The sequence below is a fragment of the Aquarana catesbeiana genome, linkage group LG05 (genome assembly GCF_042186555.1).
Source record: "Aquarana catesbeiana isolate 2022-GZ linkage group LG05, ASM4218655v1, whole genome shotgun sequence".
Lineage (NCBI taxonomy): Eukaryota > Metazoa > Chordata > Amphibia > Anura > Ranidae > Aquarana > Aquarana catesbeiana.
This window is the reverse complement of record NC_133328.1, coordinates 247977876-247998442: the sequence shown is the minus strand read 5'-3', so window position 1 is coordinate 247998442 and position 20567 is coordinate 247977876. Positions and strand designations below refer to the sequence as shown.

At 44.1% G+C, this 20567-nt stretch overlaps 1 protein-coding gene across 1 annotated transcript in view; it reads left to right on the top strand.

The window, feature by feature from the left end:
* Positions 1 to 17134, top strand: part of ACAA1 (acetyl-CoA acyltransferase 1) — a 98343-nt gene extending 81209 nt beyond the window's left edge. Inside the window, exon 12 of the mRNA XM_073630687.1 lies at positions 16646 to 17134. Coding sequence (XP_073486788.1) covers positions 16646 to 16721 — 76 coding nt within the window. The 3' untranslated portion in view covers positions 16722 to 17134. The remainder of the gene's footprint in view (positions 1 to 16645) is intronic.
* The last annotated feature ends 3433 nt before the right edge of the window (positions 17135 to 20567 follow it).

Below are 20567 nucleotides of genomic sequence, written 5' to 3'. Positions count from 1 at the left end.
TGTATTTCCAGTACATAAGTCGGAAACAGTAAAAAGAGAATGGAAGGACCCAAAGAGGGCTCCTTTCTTTTCCAAATCCCTCAAACAGAGGTTTCAGTTCGAAGAGGATAGCTCTCAAGTCTGAAATAAAAAAACAAACTTTGATGTGGCTTCCTCTCAAGTATCAAGGAACACTGACCTTGCGTTTAAGGATATGGGTATCTTAAAATACGCCATGGATAAAAGGGCAGACTCCTTATTAAAGAAAACATGGGATTCGACTTTAGCAAACTTAAATCCAGCCAAGGCCGCAACTGTGGTGGCCAGGAACTTAGAGCACTGGCTTGAACAGTTGAAAACCCATATTGAGGCAGGAACCCCCGTAAGGACCTTTTGGATGCACTGCCAGTACTACTAAAAGCAGTGGGGTACATAGCATATGCCTCCGCTGAATCTAAAAAAATGTCAGCCAGATCCTCAGCCTTGGTAAACTCAGCTCGTAGAGCTCTATGGGTTAAGACATGGTCAGGTGATACAGCCTCAAAAAAACAAACTATGTGGTCTACCCTTTGAGGGAGATTTAGTTTTCGGTCCTGATCTTGAAGCTGTACTCGACAGAACGGCCGATGAGAAGAAGGCCTTTCCAGTTAAGAAGAAAGTGATCCCTCAAGGCAAGAAAAATTTTCGTCCTTTTCGCAAAACCCAGGACACGAAAGACAGGTTACAAAAACCCTGGAGGCCCCAAAGAGGGAGGGGCAAGTCAGGGGTACAATTTCGCCCCCCTACCCAAAGCACAAAAGACCAGTGACAGTCTTCCAACTGTGGGAGCAAGGCTACAAGCTTTTTTTCCACAGTGGAAGATGATAACGAACAGTCCGTTTTATTCTTAAGACATCTTAGAGGGTTACAGACTGGAGTTCTCTCAACCCCCACCAATTCGTTTTTACATAACCCAGACTCCCCGAGACCTAGCGAAATCTCTAGCAATGACATCCATTCTACAGGAATTGATCCAACAAAGGGTGATCACATCTTTTCCCCCAAAGAGGAAGGACAGGGGTGCTATTCGCACGTATTCCTAGTAAGGAAACCTTCAGGAAAGTTCAGGTTGATTCTGAACCTGAAGATAATAAACAGATCAATCAGGTACTAGAAGTTCAGAATGGACACAATTTTTTTCAGTGAAGGGTCTCCTGACCACAGGCTGTTTTTTGGCATCCATAGATTTGAGGGATGCGTATTTCCATGTACCTATAGCATCGGTATCGCAGAAATACCTAAGGTTTGCGGTCAAGATGGGAGACTTAATATCACATCTTCAGTTCAGAGCCCTTCCTTTCGGCCTGTCCTCCTCACCGAGGATATTCACGAAGATCATAGCAGAGGCCTTAGCTCCCCTCAGAGTAAAAGGAATGTCGATTATACCATACTTAGACGACCACCTGCCAAAACAAGACATCTGCTAGAGAAAGATCTGAGGGAGACAAAGAGACACTTGGAAGATCTCGGCTGGATCATAAGCAAGGAGAAGTCAAACATGATCCCGTCTCAGACAATAAAATTTCTGGGATATACCATCGATTCCATACAGGAAAGAATCTTTCTCCCAGAGGAAAAAATTGAGAAAGTCCAAAATGCTGTAAAACAGATCCAGACAAACCTGCCAATCTCTATCAGGGCAGCTGTGTCAGTGTTAGGACTCCTCACAGCATCAATACCAGTAGTACAATGGGCACGTCTCCATGCAAGGGATCTCCAACAGGCAATTCTGAGAAATTGGTCCTATGGGGAGCCGCTGGAAAAATTGATCAGAATGCCCCCCCAGGTTCAGAGGAAGCTCTGGTGGTGGAGGAGTCGCTCAAACCTGGACAGGGACCTGCTCTGGTGTCTTCCTGTAGAAAGGAGGTTAACAACAGACGCAAGTTCTTGGGGTTGGGGTGCTCATCTGGAAGGGCAGGTGGCTCAAGGAACTTGGACAAACAGGGAGGCCAAGAGATCCTCCAATTGGAGGGAGCTAAGGGCTATTCCAGGGTCACCATGTTCAAGTGTTGTCGGACAACACCACAGCAGTGGCTTATATAAAAAGGCAAGGAGGCACGAGAAGCAAGGTGTTGCTATCCTCAGCTCTTCAGATTCTGTCCTGGGCAGAAAACAACTTGACGTCCCTAACAGCGGTGCACCTAAAGGGAGATCTGAATCTAGTAGCAGATTTTCTGAGCAGAGAAGGGATACTAGAATCAGAAAGGAGTCTGAACTCAGAGATATTCCAGAGACTAGTAGAAAGATGAGGAACTCCTCAGATTTGTTCGCATCCCGAACCAACACAAAGGTGGGGGCTTATTTTTCACTAAACAGGCAAGATCAAACAAGCGGATTGGACACACTAGCACAACAGTGGAAATTCCGCTTGTGCTACGCCTTCCCCCCTTTTCAATGAATCCCATTGGTACTAAAGAAACTTCAAAGAGAGACCACAAATATGATTCTAGTGGCTCCCTTTTGGCCCAAGAGGGCTTGGTTTTCAACAGTGCAGGGGATGGTGGTGGAACCTCATTGGGTACTTCCACTGCAGAAAGATCTCCTAACTCAGGGAACATTCCAACATCGACCACCTCAACCTGACAGGCTGATTACTGAGGAGCAGATCTTAAAAAATAAAGACTTGTCAGACAAACTGGTCTCAACCCTTTTGAGTAGCCAAAAAAAGGTTACCAGAGCAATTTATTTTAAAACATGGAAGCGTTTTAATTCCTGGTGCACAACTAAGATGTTTTGACCACAGGAAATTATTTCGGTTTTAGAATTCCTCCATGAGGGAATAGAGATGGGGTTGGCGGCTAGTACCCTGAAGGTCCAAGTGGCCGCCTTATCGTTTTTTTCTTGAGAGACAGCTATCTCAGGAGCCACTTATTAGTTTTTAAAGGCATTGGCCAGAGCTAGGTCTGGCCAATAGGTCCCATTTTTTCCAAAATGGGACCTATAATTGGTATTACAAGGTTTGATTAAAAAACCTTTTGAAGCCCCGGAGGAAGCGACAATCAAATTTTGGTCGCTCAAACTAGTTCTTTTAGTGGCAGTTACATCAACTAGGAGGGTGAGCGAGTTGCAAGCCCTATCTATAGTAGAACCTTTCTGTTATATATTTCCAGACCGGGTAGTGCTAAAAACTGACCCGGGTTTTCTGCCAAAAGTTCCAACAGCGTTTCATAGGGCACAAGAAATAATTCTCCCTACCTTTTGCCCTACACCATCCAGCTCTAGGTAGAAGTCCTTCCATACCCTGGATGTGAGAAGGTGTTTACTACACTATCTATAAGTCACAAGAGAATTCAGAAAATCAAATTCACTCTTTATTCTGTTCTCAGGACCACTTAAAGGGTACAATGCTTCTAAAAACACTATAGCTAGATGGCTGCGAATGGCCATCAGTGAAGCCTATAGAGCTTCAGGGGCAGATCCTCCCACAGGGGTAGTGGCCCATTCAACACGGGCAGTAGCAACATTCTGGGCGGAACGAGTAGGGACTTCTCTGGGTAGGATCTGTAAAGCGGCCACGTGGACGAGCTTTTCCACATTTACCCGCCACTACAGGTTGGACTTTCTATCAGCATCGGAACAATCGTTCGGCAGGAAAGTCCTGCAGGCGGTGGTCCCACCCTAGAGTAAGTACTCTCTTATCTCCAGGTGCTGTCCTGAAAGACGAAGGGAGAAAACCTTAGACTTACCTTTAACGGTATTTCTATGAGTCTTTCAGGACAGCGCCGATGACCCACCCTAACTGTATTATAAAATGTGGTGTTATTGCTATGTTGTTCTTATCTAATTTCATTATGGCTGGAGGTACTCTATGAACAACTGAGGCCATGGTGGAAGTGTCCGGTCTTTAAAGAAAACTGACTGCAGTGTTTCCTGGGAAAGTGGGTGGCGCTACGCTCTCTCCAGGTGCTGTCCTGAAAGACTCGTAGAAATACCGTTACCGGTAAGTCTAAGGTTTTCTCTGAGTTTACTTTGATTATATTCACTGTAGGTTGATGGTTTATATTTTTTTAATTACACATAGTAGTGCGCAAGTTTATTCCTTTATAACAAAACGCTGACAGGAAAGGCACATGCTTCTCTGCCCATTTCAGAATATGGTTCACCTCCCTTTGGGCCGCCTGACTCCTGGTACCCCCTTGGTGGTTGATGTAAGCCACAGCTGTGACATTGTCCGATTGTATCCTGACAGGACAATCCTGCAACCCGAAATTCCAAGATATTAGAGCCAGACACGCTGCCTGAATCTCTAGAATGTTGATGGGCAAGGCTTTATCGGTCTCTGACCACTTCCCCTGGACAGTAGCCTCCTGCAGAACCGCTCCCCAGCCCAAGAGGCTGGCATTCTTTGTTACTATCTTCCAGGTTACCAGCATGAAGGATTTCCCCTTCTGCAAATTTCTGGTTATCAACCACCAATTGAGACTCTGGCGTACCTCTGGGGACAGATACAGTGGGTAGTCCAAAGCTTGGACCCTCTTGTTCCAAGCAGATAGAATACTGTTTTGCAACAGTCTCAAATGAAATTGGGAATAGGGAATAGCTTCAAACGAAGCCACCATCTTCCCTAGCAACCTCATGCAAAGGCGAATGCAGGGATCCTTTTTTCCATTGCCCACACGGACCAGACCTCTTATAGCCCTGACCTTCGTCTGAGACAAAAAGATTCTTTCCTGGACTGTCCAGACCCAAGTATTCTAGCCTCCTTACTGGCCGTAAGGCTGACTTCTCTAGGTTGAGAATCCAACCCAGGTGCTCCAAATATCTGACCGTGCTGGGCACACTGCAGTCTAGCCGTGTAACCGACTGATCTATAAGTGTTTTGGACCGAACCAGAACTGTCCGTTTCTTTGTTTCTGTCCCCCTGGCCAAACTAACCTTCAATGTAAAAGTGTGCACACTTGAAGTAAATTACTGAGACAGACACGAGTTCAGTAGATTAATACTTCTGCTTTATTACTTCCTGGACTCCGGCTAATATACCGTGAGCTGAATATTTTGTTATCAAATCAAATATCAAATAAGACAAGCGTATGCGGACCGCAAAAATACATATTCATTATTGTGACAAAGTATAAGCTTTTAGCTGGGTTATATCTATATAAGGGAATAGCAAACTATCATAGCTAAATAGGGTGTCTTGTTTCTGTTCTTGAAAACAGGCGCAATCTTCTTTAACTTGTTCCTAACTCTTGCAGTTCTGTTCCAAATGAAGGGGGAGGGTAAGCTGGCAGACATCTAATTGAATATGGTTAAGGCTGATAGCAGAGGCTGAAGTAAGCACTTATATCTATATGGTTATACTGGAAATAGGCATTTCACCATAACACTCATAGTCACATCCATTACAGTTCCCCCCTTGAAATGCTTATTTCACAAAACTGTCCCTCACACTGAAAGACCTACACCCAGCCCATCCCCCTCTGCAACTCTTTTAAGCTGTATGTAGAGAAAGAGCAGCGACTAGTTCAAACCCCCCCTCGATACAGCTGGAGGAGTGCGGCCAGGTGCTATCTGTCCCTATAGCCCTACGGTGTTGCATCTCGGGGGAGGGTGACTGTAAAGGAGTGTAACACATAATTTTCATTATAATTTTCATCAAGCCTTACGTAGACATCGTCATCATCATCCAGTATCTCTTGGTTCATGAACGTGGGGGTAGTTTGGTCAACAGCCTTTTCCACACACTTCCTGATGCAGGGGAGAACGCAGCAGATTATAGCCGCCATTACCAGGATAGCTAGCTATTCCTATCTGGGTCAACAATCCATGCCATCCTCCCTTTATCCAGGTAAAATACTGATCTCAGGGGTTGGTGAGCCCTGAATTCTGTTTTAGTTCTTTGGACAAGTCCTCAAGTTTCTGGATGGCTAAAGTCACTTTACCATTTGGGCCGGTGTTGTCTGGGATGTAAGTACAGCATGTGCTGGTCTCGGGGATCATCTTACATACACCCCCCCTTCTCAGTCAGGAGCATGTCTAAGACCATACGGTTTTGGAAGGTCATGTGTAGATGTAATTTATCCAGTCTACATTCTTATTTACAGTGATAATGGGAATCAGTGACTCAAAACCTGCTGCTACTTGGTCTCTTGCTTTAAACTCATCTGGGACCTCCCTTGGGACCCCTATGGCGTCTATGTATAAGGAGGGTCAAAACTGCCTGCTGGGGCACTCCTGCGTTTTCTGTTTGATTTGGGTACATCGTTTGCTTCTGGCTCTGGGTTTTGCGAGAGAATATGCAGGGGCATTATGGCTTTAGCCATTGCACATTCTCCTGTCCACTGTCCTGTCATTCTACTCCTGATTTTCATGGCTCTACAGATTCAGTACACATCTCCTAGAGACTGAACTTGATTTTGCCCTAGATCTGCAGACACCTCACTGTAAGACTCACAGTAACCTTCAGTGAAATTTCCAAGGGGTTTTCCCACTCCATGATACCTTTTATAACATGTGTAATTGCCAGGATATATGGTGATACCTTCTCCTGGCTTGGGAGCCTTAGTGACTATGGCGTACTCCTTTTTCCAATGCTCACACAGGGAGTGGTTAGTGGTTGTGTTGGTAAACAGGCTAAGGACACAGGTCTCCTGTTCTGGGGGTATATTAAGGGGCACTGTTCCTAAATGTAGTTTAGCTCCCCCACACACATAGCAATTGGTATTATTGTGTTTCCCTGCATTGTACCTCATCCACTCGAGCCACAAATTGACATCTGAGAACCCGATTTCTGCAGCCATGGTGTCCTCAAAGGTAGGGTCTTCTATGGCCACCATGTCCCCTAAGGTTTGCAGGTGAGGCTTCAGAGGGTTGGAGTTGGATGTAGATTGGGGAACTGTCCACTCTGGGTTGTTGAACATGTCTAACAGTTGGAAAGGTTTTCTAAAACTGTAATACTCATTTCCCCACCATAGGCCCAATACATAGGTCCCACTGTCCCCTCGGCTGGGATTCTCAATGGTCAGTCTGAACTCTTTGGTGAAATATTGATCTGTGTGTTTATTGTCATCCTATCTAAGAGTGACTTCCCATTTTTGTCCTTTCTATTCTGAGCGGTTTCAGGCTTGTACCCCCATTTTTCATCCTCAGTGTTCCAGCCTACTGCTCCCCAGGAATCAGTTGTTGCCCCAGTAGGTGTCAGTGGCACATACATACACAGTAATGGGACCTATTTCTCTCTCATTCCAGGTCCGGATCTTGTAGATAGTACCTGGAATTATCTGTTCATAAAAGGATATAAAAGTGGCAACATGTGTATTGGATGCGTTATACCAGAATTGGGTAATACCATCTTTTTGTTTGGCTACCTCTTGCGCCTGGGCAATGATTACTATGAAAAGGATATACAGAATCATTTGGTCCCCTCGACCTCTTCCTCAAGTACAGGGCTTTCTTGCAGTGGGAGGCGTGTGTCCACGTGTTCTTCCCGGCCACCTTGACTAATGTGGCAGTTGTTAGGAGTACCTGGAAAGGACCATCATATCTGGATTCAAGAGTATTTTTTCTCACAAACTTCTTTATCAGTCACCAGGAACCAGCTTGTGCATTCCTGTATCTAGCTCAGGATCTGGAATGGAAGAAAACATTTCCGAATGTATACGGGTTAATTCTCGAGATAAAACAGTCACATAATCAGTTAGTACATCAGATTGGAGCTGCAACTGTTGTGGGAAATAACAACCTAGACTGAGGGCTGAACCAAACAATATCCTATAAGATGACAGACCATGGTTTCCTCTTGGAGTGTACCCAACACTGAATAAGCCAATAGGTAGGCTGTCTGGCCAACTCATTCCTGTTTCCTGAGACTTTTTTTTTAGCATTCTATATTTTATTGTGCCATTCAATCTTTCCACCTTCCCACTGCCCTGAGGACGGTATGTGGTGTGGAAAGCTAGTGTGACCCCTACCTAAAGCTGTCCATATCTCCTTGGTTACTGAGGCCGTGAAAGCCGGCCCCTGATCGCTCTCTATGACCTCTGGGACACCATATCTGCACACTATTTCTGTTAAGTCTTTTAGCTGTGGTCTTTGCCGTCATGTTGGTAATGGGATAGGCTTCTGGCCTACGTGGCAGACACAGTCTCTTGTTTAATTTCATGATTCCTTCTACTTCTGTGGCTCCTTTTTTGATCCACACTTCTTTTTCTTCTTTTGTCAGCTGTCTCTTGTTGCTCCTTGAGTTGGGTCCTGTTTACAGGAGGGTTTTGTAGAATCGTAGTGGTTTCTATAGTATCATCCAGGATAGGTGCATTCACTCTGCTGACCACTTCTCGCGTTCAATCTGCAGCTTGTTTCGCAGCGGTATCTGCCAGGTGATTGCCTCGTGCTTCTTGGGAAACCAGCTTGCTGTGCATCTTTACCTTAAGTATAGCCACTTGTGCTTGGAGGAGTAGGGCCTCTGGTTTTCCAGATGATCCCAAAATGTCCTTCTGCCAATTTGCATGCCATAGTTAGGGCCTGGAGTTCTGCTTCCTGGGGTAATGCTGAAGCTTGAAGAACTGTATCTTCGGTGGTGACTGCGTATCCTGTGTGGTACCGTCCAGCTGTCATCACTTCGAAGCAGTTATGAGCAGTGAGATGAGGATTATTCTCCAAAGAGGTTCCCCCTTCGAGAAGAGGAAGCAGAGTGGATGGGTTAAGGGTATCACATGGGAGGACGGTGATGTTATCGGGGAGAAGCAAGGCACACTGGAGTCTGAGGAGGTGTCTCGCTGGGGACAGGGCTGTACTTGGTACTCTCTGAGACAAACAGTTTGAAAGTCTTTTAGTCTGGGAGGCCCAAAGGGCTGTTGAGAGGATCTCCTTCAGAGTTTCAAAATTGTCCACAGCTTCTGGTGAAAGCAGGAAAGGGTCATATTTCAGGGCATCATAAAGAGATTGCATCGAAGGGGAGGCTTCTGGAACTGGGATCCAAGAACGGCAGTAGGATATTAATCCTAGAAAAGCTTGAAGGGGCTTTTGACCATGAGGAAAGGGGAAGCCCTTGATTGCAGCAACTCTTTCTTCAGTGAGATGTCAGGTGCCTTGGGAGATGCAGAGGCCTAGGAAAATCACCTTCTTTCTGGACTTTTTGCTTTTAAGGCCTTGCAACCTTGCTCAACCAGGTAGTGGAGGAGGCTTTCAGAGAAGATTGAGGCAATCACAAGCAAGAGGTCATCTACATACTGAAGGAGTACAATGTCTGGGTGTAACTTCATCCAGGTGTCCAGAATGAGGGCCATTGCCTTGGCGAATTGGGAGGGGGAGTTCTGGGCACCTTGTGGCATAACAGTCCAGGTGTAGCTGGCAGGTGACACAGGCTTGCCTGAATTCTTGTGGAGAAGGTCCATATGATCTGGAGTGGGGTGGGTTGGTGGACGAGGTGGGGTGTCATGTCCCTGGTACTGGGCGCTTTCATGTGGACCATGGTTGGGGCTTGGTTGACTGTGGGTGAATTTCCGGGGGCTTCAGTATTCCCTTCTGAAGTGGCCGGGTCTTCCGCAGTTGTAGCAGACACGTGGAGTTGGTACCGGTGGACGCAGATAGGGTGTGTCAGAGGCCATAATGAGAGGAGCTACTCTCTACTGCTCCGTGAGGTTTCTGGACCTAATAACTACTAATAACAACATCTCAAGTTCCATTACTCTATACTCAGACCCTTTACGATTGACTATTTTAAGACCTGAAATAAATGCAGCAGCTAACATGTGTCTATGCGCTTTGGTCGTACGCAGTACGCTAAAACCCAAATCCGTAAACTTCTTGTGCTATTTCTCAACAGATGCGCCTTTTCTTGTGTGAAATCTTGTACACATATTGACTTCAGGCGTTTTAGAGTGGAGATATGAATACATACAGAATAATTGTTTTTTTTTTTTTTTTTTTTTCAGACTACAAAATGCTTAGATGTGAATGGGCCCTAAATCTAGATATAGATTTAGGCAAGGAAAGCACTTCCTCTTTTGTTTTTATGGCATAACGCCCAGAATACATAAACTTGCTCTTTATTTATAATACTCTTAAATATTGAAATTGAACATTTTAAACTCCCCAATATTGCTAATACAGCTTTAAACACAATTAAAACCATTTACATAAATATAGCACATTTGCTACATTTACTGTTATTAGAGAAACTCCTTAAAGTCAGACTGAAATAAGCAAGACACCCTAAACATAAATTATTTATTTAATTAAAATGCTACATTGATTGCTACTATGTTCCATCACTGGAAACGTGGGTGGGTTTCGGTGTGGGCGGTTTAGGGAGCGGTGGCATAGGGCGTGTTGCCACAGGGGGAGGTGTCACTTAGAACAGAGGGGCGGTAGACGAAGGGCAGTGTCTACTTCCTGGGGACCAGACGCCATTATAGGGCGGTGGCTGACTACTCGGCTTCCTCTTTTCTAGCTTTCTATACACATATACAATACAACCATTTTGATTATTTTGATTAATTTCATGTTCTGTCCACCCCCTTCTTCATGAATAGCGTTTGCAACTTTAAACCACGCATCTGCTGCTCGTGGCAACCCATAATCTGACAACAGTCCTTATTTGCGTTTCAAAACAGTACGCCATTCATCTACCTGTAGCCTTCCAACCAAATGCATATCAACCACACACTTTTGCCAATTTCTTTCCCTTTTGACAGCACCCTCTCCTTCCCGCTCTAATACCAAGTCACAAGCCAAACTGCCCTCTGCGGGCTTAGCCAACTTGTTTCCCATGTCACAGTTCTTAGATTTGAACAAAAAAATGAGACAAAGGGGAGAGAGAGAGAGAGAGAGAGAGAGAGAGAGATATGAGGAGAGAAGAGAGAGAGATATGAGGAGAGAAGAGAGAGAGATATGAGGAGAGAAGAGAGAGAGATATGAGGAGAGAAGAGAGAGAGATATGAGGAGAGAAGAGAGAGAGAGAGAGATATGAGGAGAGAGAGAGAGACAGAGAGATATGAGGAGAGAGAGAGAGATATGAGGAGAGAGAGAGAGATATGAGGAGAGAGAGAGAGAGATATGAGGAGAGAGAGAGATATGAGTAGAAATATGAATAGAAATATGAGTAGAAATACGCAGTAGTGATGTGGAGATGAGGAACTGAGAAGATCTCTAACAAGACACTTAATGAGCAGACCTGAAACACCAGCAGTTGATATTCAATAATGCACCACTTCAATCAACCCCCAACCCTCTTCATGTATCCCAAATAACAGACCACGAACACACTTAGGACAGACATGACATTACCACCACCAACAAAAATGTGACCCACAACCAACAACAAGCAATGTGTGACAACCGTGGAGGAATACAGGATTGCTCAGATCTCATGGGATCCCCACGCCACCGCTGGGCGTATATGTCGCCCCCTCCTGGTCTTCCCGTACTTCATAGTACACTTATTTATTTTCCCCAGGAGGAGTTTGACCACGTCACTAATCTCCGTCCGTGATTATATAACCAATCCCTTTTTCCCAACAGCCGTCACAAGACAGACTCCAACAAAACAAAACAGTCCAAATACAGGCGGGTCAGAAACAATTGCAGGTTCATACTATATAAATAGGCTCGAGACAAGATATATACCTGTCTTTGTGGACCGCGGGAAGCCGATGCGGAGACAGAAATTAACCAAATACGGATGCGGATCAAACAGCAGACAAATTAATAAGGAAAATGTCTTACCGTTTTCTCCAGAGTTGAACAGGCTCCGGTCCGCCCGTATTGCTCCTCTTTCAGTGTCCTCTAGTTCGGCTGTCCTTTTGGGCCAATCTCGAGCCCCACGTTTTGGGCGCCAAATGTTTTGGACCAAACCAGAACTGTCCGGTACAGTGTTTCTCTCCTCCTGGTCAAATTAACCTTCAATGTAAATGTGTGCACACTTGAAGTAAATTACTGAGACAGACACGAGTTCAGTAGATTAATACTTCTGCTTTATTACTTCCTGGACTCCGGCTAATATACCGTGAGCCAGATATTTTGTTATCAAATCAAATATCAAATAAGACTAGCGTATGCAGACCGCAAGATACACATATTCATTATTGTGACAAAGTATAAGTTTTTAGCTGGGTTATATCCATATAAGGGAATAGCATACTATCATAGCTATATAGGGTGTCTTGTTTCCAGTTCTTGAAAACAGGCGCAATCTTCTTTAACTTGTTCTTAACTCTTGCAGTTCTGTTCCACCTGAAGGGGGAGGATAAGCTGGCAGACATCTAAATGAATATGTTTAAGGCTGATAGCAGAGGCTGAAGTAAGCACTTATATCTATATGGTTATATTGGAAATAGGCATTTCACCATAACACTCATAGTTACATCCATTACATAAGCAGCAGGTCGTCTAGGTATGCCATTACTGATATACCCTGGACCCTTAATCTTGCCAATACCGGGGCAAACATTTTTGTGAACACCCGGGGGGCAGTGGCTAGCCCGAAGGGCAAAGCCACAAACTGAAAATGACGCTGTTCTACCTCGAATTGCAGAAATTTCTGGTGAGCGGGGTAAATTGGCAAATGCAGATATGCATCTTTGATGTCTTTTGATGCTAAAAATTCTCCTCCTCTAGCTTGTAGCCTAGAGATACTGTGGAGATGACCCATCTGTCCTGGATCTCTTCCCGCCAAGCTCCTGAAAACTGCAGAAGCCTTCCCCCTACTCGAGCGAGTGGGGGCGCCCCTTCATAATGAGGCCTTAGGACTCTGCTTTGTATGCTTCTGCCCCCAGGGCTTCTTCTGGCCTTGTGCTTGACCTTGAGGCTTACCTCTTGAACCTGATGGCGGAGGCCATCGAAACTGCCTGGAGGCTGCAGCACCTGGTGCTGGGGAAGAAGGTTTAAATGAAGGATGCTTACTCCTTCTTTTAACCAGTAAAAGGGCTCTTACCACCTGAAACTTTTTATATACTTATTCAGGTCATCTCCGAACAACCGTTCCCCATGAAAAGGAAAACTTGGCAATAGCTTTTTGCACGGCAACTCAGCTGACCAATGCTTCAACCAGAGAATTCTGCACATATGCACAGATAAGAGGGCAAAGCGTGACACCTGTTGAATAGGATCTTTAAGGGCGTCTACTGCAAAACATAAGGCCCTTGGCAGTTCCGCTAACTCGCGGGCTGCTTCCCCTTGAGCAGGGACACCTTTTAACGACTTGCTTGAGCTGGTCCTTTAAGGATTGACAAACCCCTATCGCTGCTACTGCAGGCTGTACTGCTGATCCAGCTATAGAAAAAGAGGCTTGAAGTAGAGATTCCAGCTTCTTGTCGGCTGGATCTTTGAAAACCTGGACATTGTCTACTGGACAATTTAGGCTCCTATTTACAGAGGAAATGGCAGCATCCACTGCTGGTAAACTCAATTTTTTTTAGTAAATTTTTCCTCCATTGGATAAAGAAGAGAAAATCTACCAGGAAGGAGAAAATGCCTATCTGGGTGATCCCAGTCTGCATATATTAGTTGCTCCAGCAGTGGGTGTAAAGGGAAAGTATGTGGGCCTTGTGAAGGCCTCAAAGAACCCAAAGAAGAAAAGGGGGGCCTCAGCCACTTCCGCTGGGGGCAATTTATATGCCGAAAGGACCAATTCCATTAGGGATTGGACCAGCAGCTTTTGGGATTGCTAAGCTGAAAAGGGCTCCTCTGAGATTGAACCCTCAGAAGAGGAGTCATCTGCCTGCCCCTCTTCCCGGTCACCCAATGGCACCTCAAGGTCATCTGCCCATTCCTGTTCCAAAACTGGAAGGTCAGGAGGTAGAGAAGGGGACCTTTCGCGTTTTTTTTTTTTTTCCCGACTGGGAGGCAGACACGATCATGTTGGCTATTTTTCCCTCCAACCCAGCTAATGCTGGAGCCAAATCATCCTTGCTGACGCATGCAGAGGCTGAAACATTGGATGAAGCCACTATGCCTGATAGCCTCAATGGCTCAGGCTGGCCATTTGCACCTGGTCTTTCAGGGGAGGATAGTACTGTGGAAGCATGACTAGGATCCTCAGATCCTGACAGCGGTGCTCTTGCGTTCCTCCCTGCTGTATTTCCATCTTTCTTTCCGGAAGACCTAGTCCTAAGCACAAAATGCAGAGGTACTCACAATATGCATCCATTGCTTAGCTGTAGTCCAGCAGAAAAAAAAATGCCACTATCACTGCTCAGCCTAATGGCCCATAGACGTGCCTTTTTAATGCCTGTATCCACACCTATACAGCGCTTGCATGCCCCAGTATACTCAGTGTCCCTCTGTCAGCCACCAGACTCATCACAGAGTCACAAAATTTATGGCCCGCTCCTGCGCTGTGCTGCGTACATGCCGGCTGCACCTAAGCCACGCCCCCTATTTCCTGTGGCGGCCTATTTCCAGCTGTGGGGAAATGCCGGCTGCCCCCCCCCCGTCAGAACCAGACTCTGGGGGAGAGCTGCGTGCCTGTGGGTAGAAGGTGGGAGGTCCCAGGGAACTGGCAACCAGGCTAAGGGGTTACACTGTCTCCAAAGGAGCGCTGTACACATAAAAAACAAGTATGACAAGCAGATATGTTACAATACAATGTGGAGAAAAACAGGCAAGGCATTCGCTACTCAGAAGAAATCTCTTGAAGTGAACCAAATGTGTTCCTTTCCCAGGTTTTTTTTTAAACTTTCCATTCCTGCTGCAGGGTTTGCTGGAGAAAACACAGCCAGACCCAATCTTCACCCATCTCAGCGAGCTCTGTCATAAAGACCTTCAGAGACTGGGTCCCCCTTAATGTGGGGTCCACTCCTATGGACCTGTATAGCACCCTGCAGGAAAGCACCTTGGTCAGAACACTGCACAGGGTTCCATTACGAAGGGTCCAGCTCCATAAGCCTGCATTACAGGCAAAACCTCGAGGAATATTCTTTCCTTTCCATGAGACTCGGGTACCATCCATTTCTGGCTGACAGCTTTTCCGAATGGACCTGATTGAAGTCCACGATTCCTAATAGAATCCTCCAGGACTTCCTAGTATGCTACAAGAGCACATGTAATCCATGGCCGTCACCTTGAAGACACTGGGGAAAAAACTGAGGTACTTCCTGTATGGGAGGGTTTACATAGAGGGGGACTTCCTGTCTTTGGGTGTGCCAGTGTCCATTCACCTATAGGTGGCGTATAACCCACATAGTAATTACTATGGCTGCTCTGTGTCCCGTGATGTACGATAAAGAAATACATCTAGTATTTTGTATGACCTCCATGATTTGTAAGGAGAGCACCAAGTCTTCTAGGCATGGAATGAACAAGTTGGTGACATATTGCAACATCTATCGTTTTCCATTCTTCAAGAACGGCCTCTTTTAGAGCCTGAATGCTGGATGGAGAGTGATGATCAGGAGACATACTTGGCCTCTGAATCACATTTACCATGTTCTTTAGAAATGTAACAGTGGCCTTAGATGTGTGTTTGTGATCTTTGTCATGTTGGTAAAGTGCACGATGACCAAGGCCAATGAGTGATGGTAACATCTTCTCTTTCAATATAGAGCAGTACATCACTGAATTAATCTATGAATTCATGATACCATCAATGAAATGGAGCTCCCCAATACCAGCAGTACTCATGCAGCCCCACAGAAGGGCACTGCCACCACCATGTTTCACTGTAGGCAACATGCATTTTTCTTTTTACTCCTCGCCTTTGCGACGCCATACAGTTTTGAAGTCATCAATTCCAAAAACATTTATCTTGGTCTCCTCAATCCAGAGTACAGAGTCCTAGTTTTTTTTTTTTTTTGTGCATGGGCTTTATGTGAAGCTTCTTTAATGCATGCCATTCCTCTGCAGTGTAAGCCGTATTGTGTCATGGGAAACAATCACCCTAGTTAGGCTTTCTACTTCTTTAGCTGATTGCAGTGAACTTGCATGGGGATTTTTTTAACCCTTCTCATCAGAAGACGCTCCTGTCGAGGTGTTAACGTCCGTGGACGTCTCTGTGAGATGGTTGCAGTTCCATCTTTGTTAGTTTTTGTATCGATTCTGCTGTAGTATTCTGATTGATAAGTAAAGCTTTGCTGATCTTCATGTAACCTTCACTTTTCTTGTGTAAAGAAATGTATTTTCTTTCTCAGGCCTTGTGACATTTCTCTTTCATGTGGTGTCATTGCTGACAGCATGAAATGGGAAAGGGGTTTTCTTTAAGTAATGCCCTTTTATAATCAAATGTCTGCTAGACAACTGTTTAATGAATAATTTAACTCACCTGTAGTTGAATTTGTATTAATTAGGATTGTTGTCTAAAACTTAGCTTTGCTCCTAAGACTTTCATTATGGTGTAATTATTTTTGCAACATGGTCTTGAATTCATTTGTTAGGGAAAATAATTTGCACACACAAAAAAGTAACAAATCTTGGTTGGAATCGATGGCCTGCATTTGGTGGAGTATTTTGTAGTATAGTCTCATGGAAAATGTTAATTTTTGAAAGGAAAGTAAAGGTTTTCTGACAAATCTGTTGGGGTGTGCCCATTTATGCTGGGCACTGTATATCCTTTGTGTTGGCTTTTAAGAAGCCAGTGTCTGTGAGTTTAGCGGTATCCATGTTAAGGACCAACCTTTAAATTGGGTATTTTGCTGTTTATGAATTTTCTTTTATCAGAATAACATGATTACAACATATGCTTCTTATTTTGCAGAGGCCTAGGTGTTGTGTCAATGTGTATAGGTACTGGAATGGGAGCAGCTGCTGTGTTTGAATATCCCGGAATTTAAATCAAGTTACCACCCGACTCCAAGCTGCCTATGCTGGAAACACAACATGATGGTTAAATTGTCATTTTATTCTGTGCACTGTTTTTCTGTGATTATTATTTTTTTTCTAATGCTAATAATTTCAGTGCTAGGATCAGCTAGCCACCAAGAACACCATCTACATGGAGCTGGTATGTTTTCCTTGTGCCTACCGGGTGTTCAATATTCTTCAACAAGGAGATATAATAATGTTATTTTACCTGACAACCAACCAAAAAGTAGTGCAAATGGTGTGAATGTGTCTTTGGTAGAAAGTATTAGATTGTAAGTTGCCTTGGATAAAAGTACTTACTGAAAATTCCATAGAAAATGTATCCACTAAAAAAGTGTGTTCATAGAATGTTTTCATATTTGGTCCATCAGGCTGCTCAGCTCTTAGGCCTCTTTCACACGGATGATCCGTATGTCCGTTTTTCATCCATCCGTTTTCGGATGAAAAACGGACATACAGTCATCCCTATGGAGCGTCGGATGTCAGCGGTGACATGTCCGCTGACATCCGACCCCGCTCCGATCCGAAAAGTGTAACGGAGGAAAAACCTACTTTTCCCTCCGTTTTCGGATCGGATCGGATGACGACGGACACTACGGACCGTCATCATCCGATCCCCCCATAGGGGAGAGCGGCGCTCTGACAGGTCCGTCGCTGCACAGCGTGCAGCGATGCACCTGTCATCTTCCTGCTCAGCGGGGATCGGCGGAGCGATCCCCGCTGAGCCAGCGTGTGTTCACGGGGCGGATCATGACTGATCTGCCCCGTGTGAAAGAGGCCTTATTTTTATGGGCACTAAATGCTACACTCTGTAGAAAAGCATGTTGATCATTTCTTAACTCTACATGCTTTCTCCAGGATTAAGTAAATTTTGAAATATGTAATCTAATATTCTGGATCCCTTAACATTAAACACTGATATCTACATATTATGTTTACACATTCATTACTTTGGATGAAATTTCTTTGTAATTCTATACTTGTTGCAAAATAACCACTCATTTTGTCAATGTACTTAATTTATAAATGTATTTGTAATAAAAAGCTTTTGTTCTCTGTTGCATATTAACAGAAAGAATTATTTTAAAGATCTGGGACCTTTTTTTAACATATGTACATTGTTTTTGCAAAATAAGAAAATTGAATTTCTTAATGTGAATGCATTTTTAGGTAATGTGGGTAAAGGGGATGTACATTAACTAGGAAATATGACTTGCAAGATTAAACCTATTTCTGCTTTATAACCAATGAAAATGTAAGTCTTCTAATGAACTCTTTATTAAGAATAAACAAGTTTTCAACAAAGGATAAGAAATATCATGTTACATTTTCTGTCTTGTTTTTTTTTTACCTCCCAGAAATATGACAGCAGAGGAAATCTGACATTACATTTACCCAAAAATATTTAAACATGTACAATAGATCAGTAAGAAAACAAATTTCTTTATAGTACACTTATTTGTAGACATTTTATTCTTTATTTTACCAGTACTAGAACGTTATTGCAAAATACAGTGCCTTGAAAAAGTATTCATACCCCTTGAAATTTTTCACATTTTGTGATGTTACAACCAAAAGATCAATGTATTATATTGGGATTTTATGTGATAGACCAACACAAAGTGGCACATAATTGTGAAGTGGAGGGAACATGATAAATGGTTTTCAACATTTTTTACAAATAAATATCTGAAAAGTGTGGTGTGCATTTGTATTCAGCCCCCTTTACTCTGATACCCCTAACTAAAATCTAGTGGAACCAAATTGCCTTCAGAAGTCACCTAATTAGTAAATAGAGTACACCTGTATGTAATTATCTCAGTATTCTGTGAAGCCCTCAGATGTTAGAGAACGTTTGTGAACAAACGGCATTGTGAAGGCCAAGGAACATACCAGACAGGTCAGGGATAAAGTTGTGGAGAAGTTTTAAAGCAGGGTTAGGTTATGAAAAAAATATCCCGAGCTTTGACCATCGCATGGAGCACTTTTCAATCCATCATGGGAAAATGAACCGTCCACCCAAACTGATAGGCCAGGCAAAGAGAGCATTAATCATAGAAGCAGCCAAGAGGCCCATGGTAACTCTGGAGGAGCTGCAGAGATCCACAGCTCAGGTGGGAGAATCTGTCCACAGGACAACTATTAGTCGTACACTCCACAAATCTGGCCTTTATGGAAGAGTGGCAAGAAGAAAGCCATAAGAAGTCCCAGTCGCAGTTTGCGAGGAGCCATGTGGGGGACACGGCAAACATGTGGAAGAAGGTATTCTGGTCATGAGACCAAAATTGAACTTTTGGGCCTAAAAGCAAAATGCTATGTGCGGTGGAAAACTAACACTGCACATAACCCTGAATACACCATCCCCACTGTGAAACATGGTGGTGGCAGCCTCATATTGTGGGGATTCTTTTCTTCAGTAGGGACAGGGAAGCTGGTCAGAGTTGATGGAAAGATGGATGGAGCCAAATAAAGGCAATTTTAGAAGAAAACCTGTTTGAGTCTGCAAGGACAATGATCTAATCATGCAGCCTGAGCTAAAATAGAATGGTTTAGATCAAAGCATATTCATGTGTTAGAATGGCCCGGTCAAAGTCCAGACCTAAATCCAATTAAGAATCTGTGGCAAGAATTGCTATTCACAGTTGCTCTCCATCCAATCTAACAGAGCTTGAGCTATTTTGCAAAGAAGAATAGGCAAAAATGTCACTCTCTAGATGTGCAAAGCTGGTAGAGACATACCCAAAAAGACTTGCAGCTGTAATTGCAGCAAAAGGTGGTTCTACAAAGTATTGACTTAGGGGGGGTGAATACAAATGCACGCCACACTTTTCACATATTTATTTGTAAAAATGTTGAAAACCATTTATCATTTTCCTTCCAAGTCACAATTATGTGCCACTTTGTGTTGGTCTATCACATAAAATCCCAATAAAATACTTTTTTCATTTTTTGGTTGTAACGTGACAAAATGTGGAAAATGTCAAGGGGTATGAATACTGGGAACTAAGGAACTGTATATTTGTGCAAATTATGTGGTATATGCTGACTACATTGGTATGAAATTTGTAGGCTAGCCATAGCAGATGTCTCCCCAAGAATTTTTGGGCAAGAGGACAGGAAATATGCCCATGTGAACCACTCCTAAAAATGATTGTGCTGAACTTTACAAAGGTCGGTGATTGTGAGTTTGTGGCACAGTACTTTAAAGTATATTTTGTGGGTACATGAACTGTGGCATGTGTGCCATGTGTACAGTGAGAAGACTGAGATTTTATTTACCTATGCACGTTTAAGTCCTTCTGTCATGTCTACCCCAACACAGGTGGTCAGACACTATAGCTGGCTACTGTGTGCTTCACCTGTAGCGACCCTATTTCCTTAAGGCAAGCAGGCCTACCAGTCCTTGGTTGCCCCCAGGACATATGCACAATGCTATAGTGCCTGGCCACCACACCAGGGCAGATGCGAACTGAGCAAAGCAAAGAGATACTTGCAGTTAGCAGACAGATACTGTGGTTCTATGACAGTCCAGGTAAAAGGCAGGCTGAGTTCAAGGAATAGTCCAGTAATCCGTTAGAAATCCAAACTAGCAAAGCAGGGAAGACAGGCTTGATCAGGAACAACACCGGTATCGCTCACTATCGCAAGCAAGGGACTGAGCGTTTGGCTTGCTTATAACAGGTGACTGACCACATCAATCACCTTGTAAGTGGACACTGACAGGGAGAATGCAATAGCCAAACCCCTGATACTGGAGTGGAGAGCAGGAGCACTTAAGTGATCCTGACATTACCCCCTCTGAGGAGGGGCCCCCA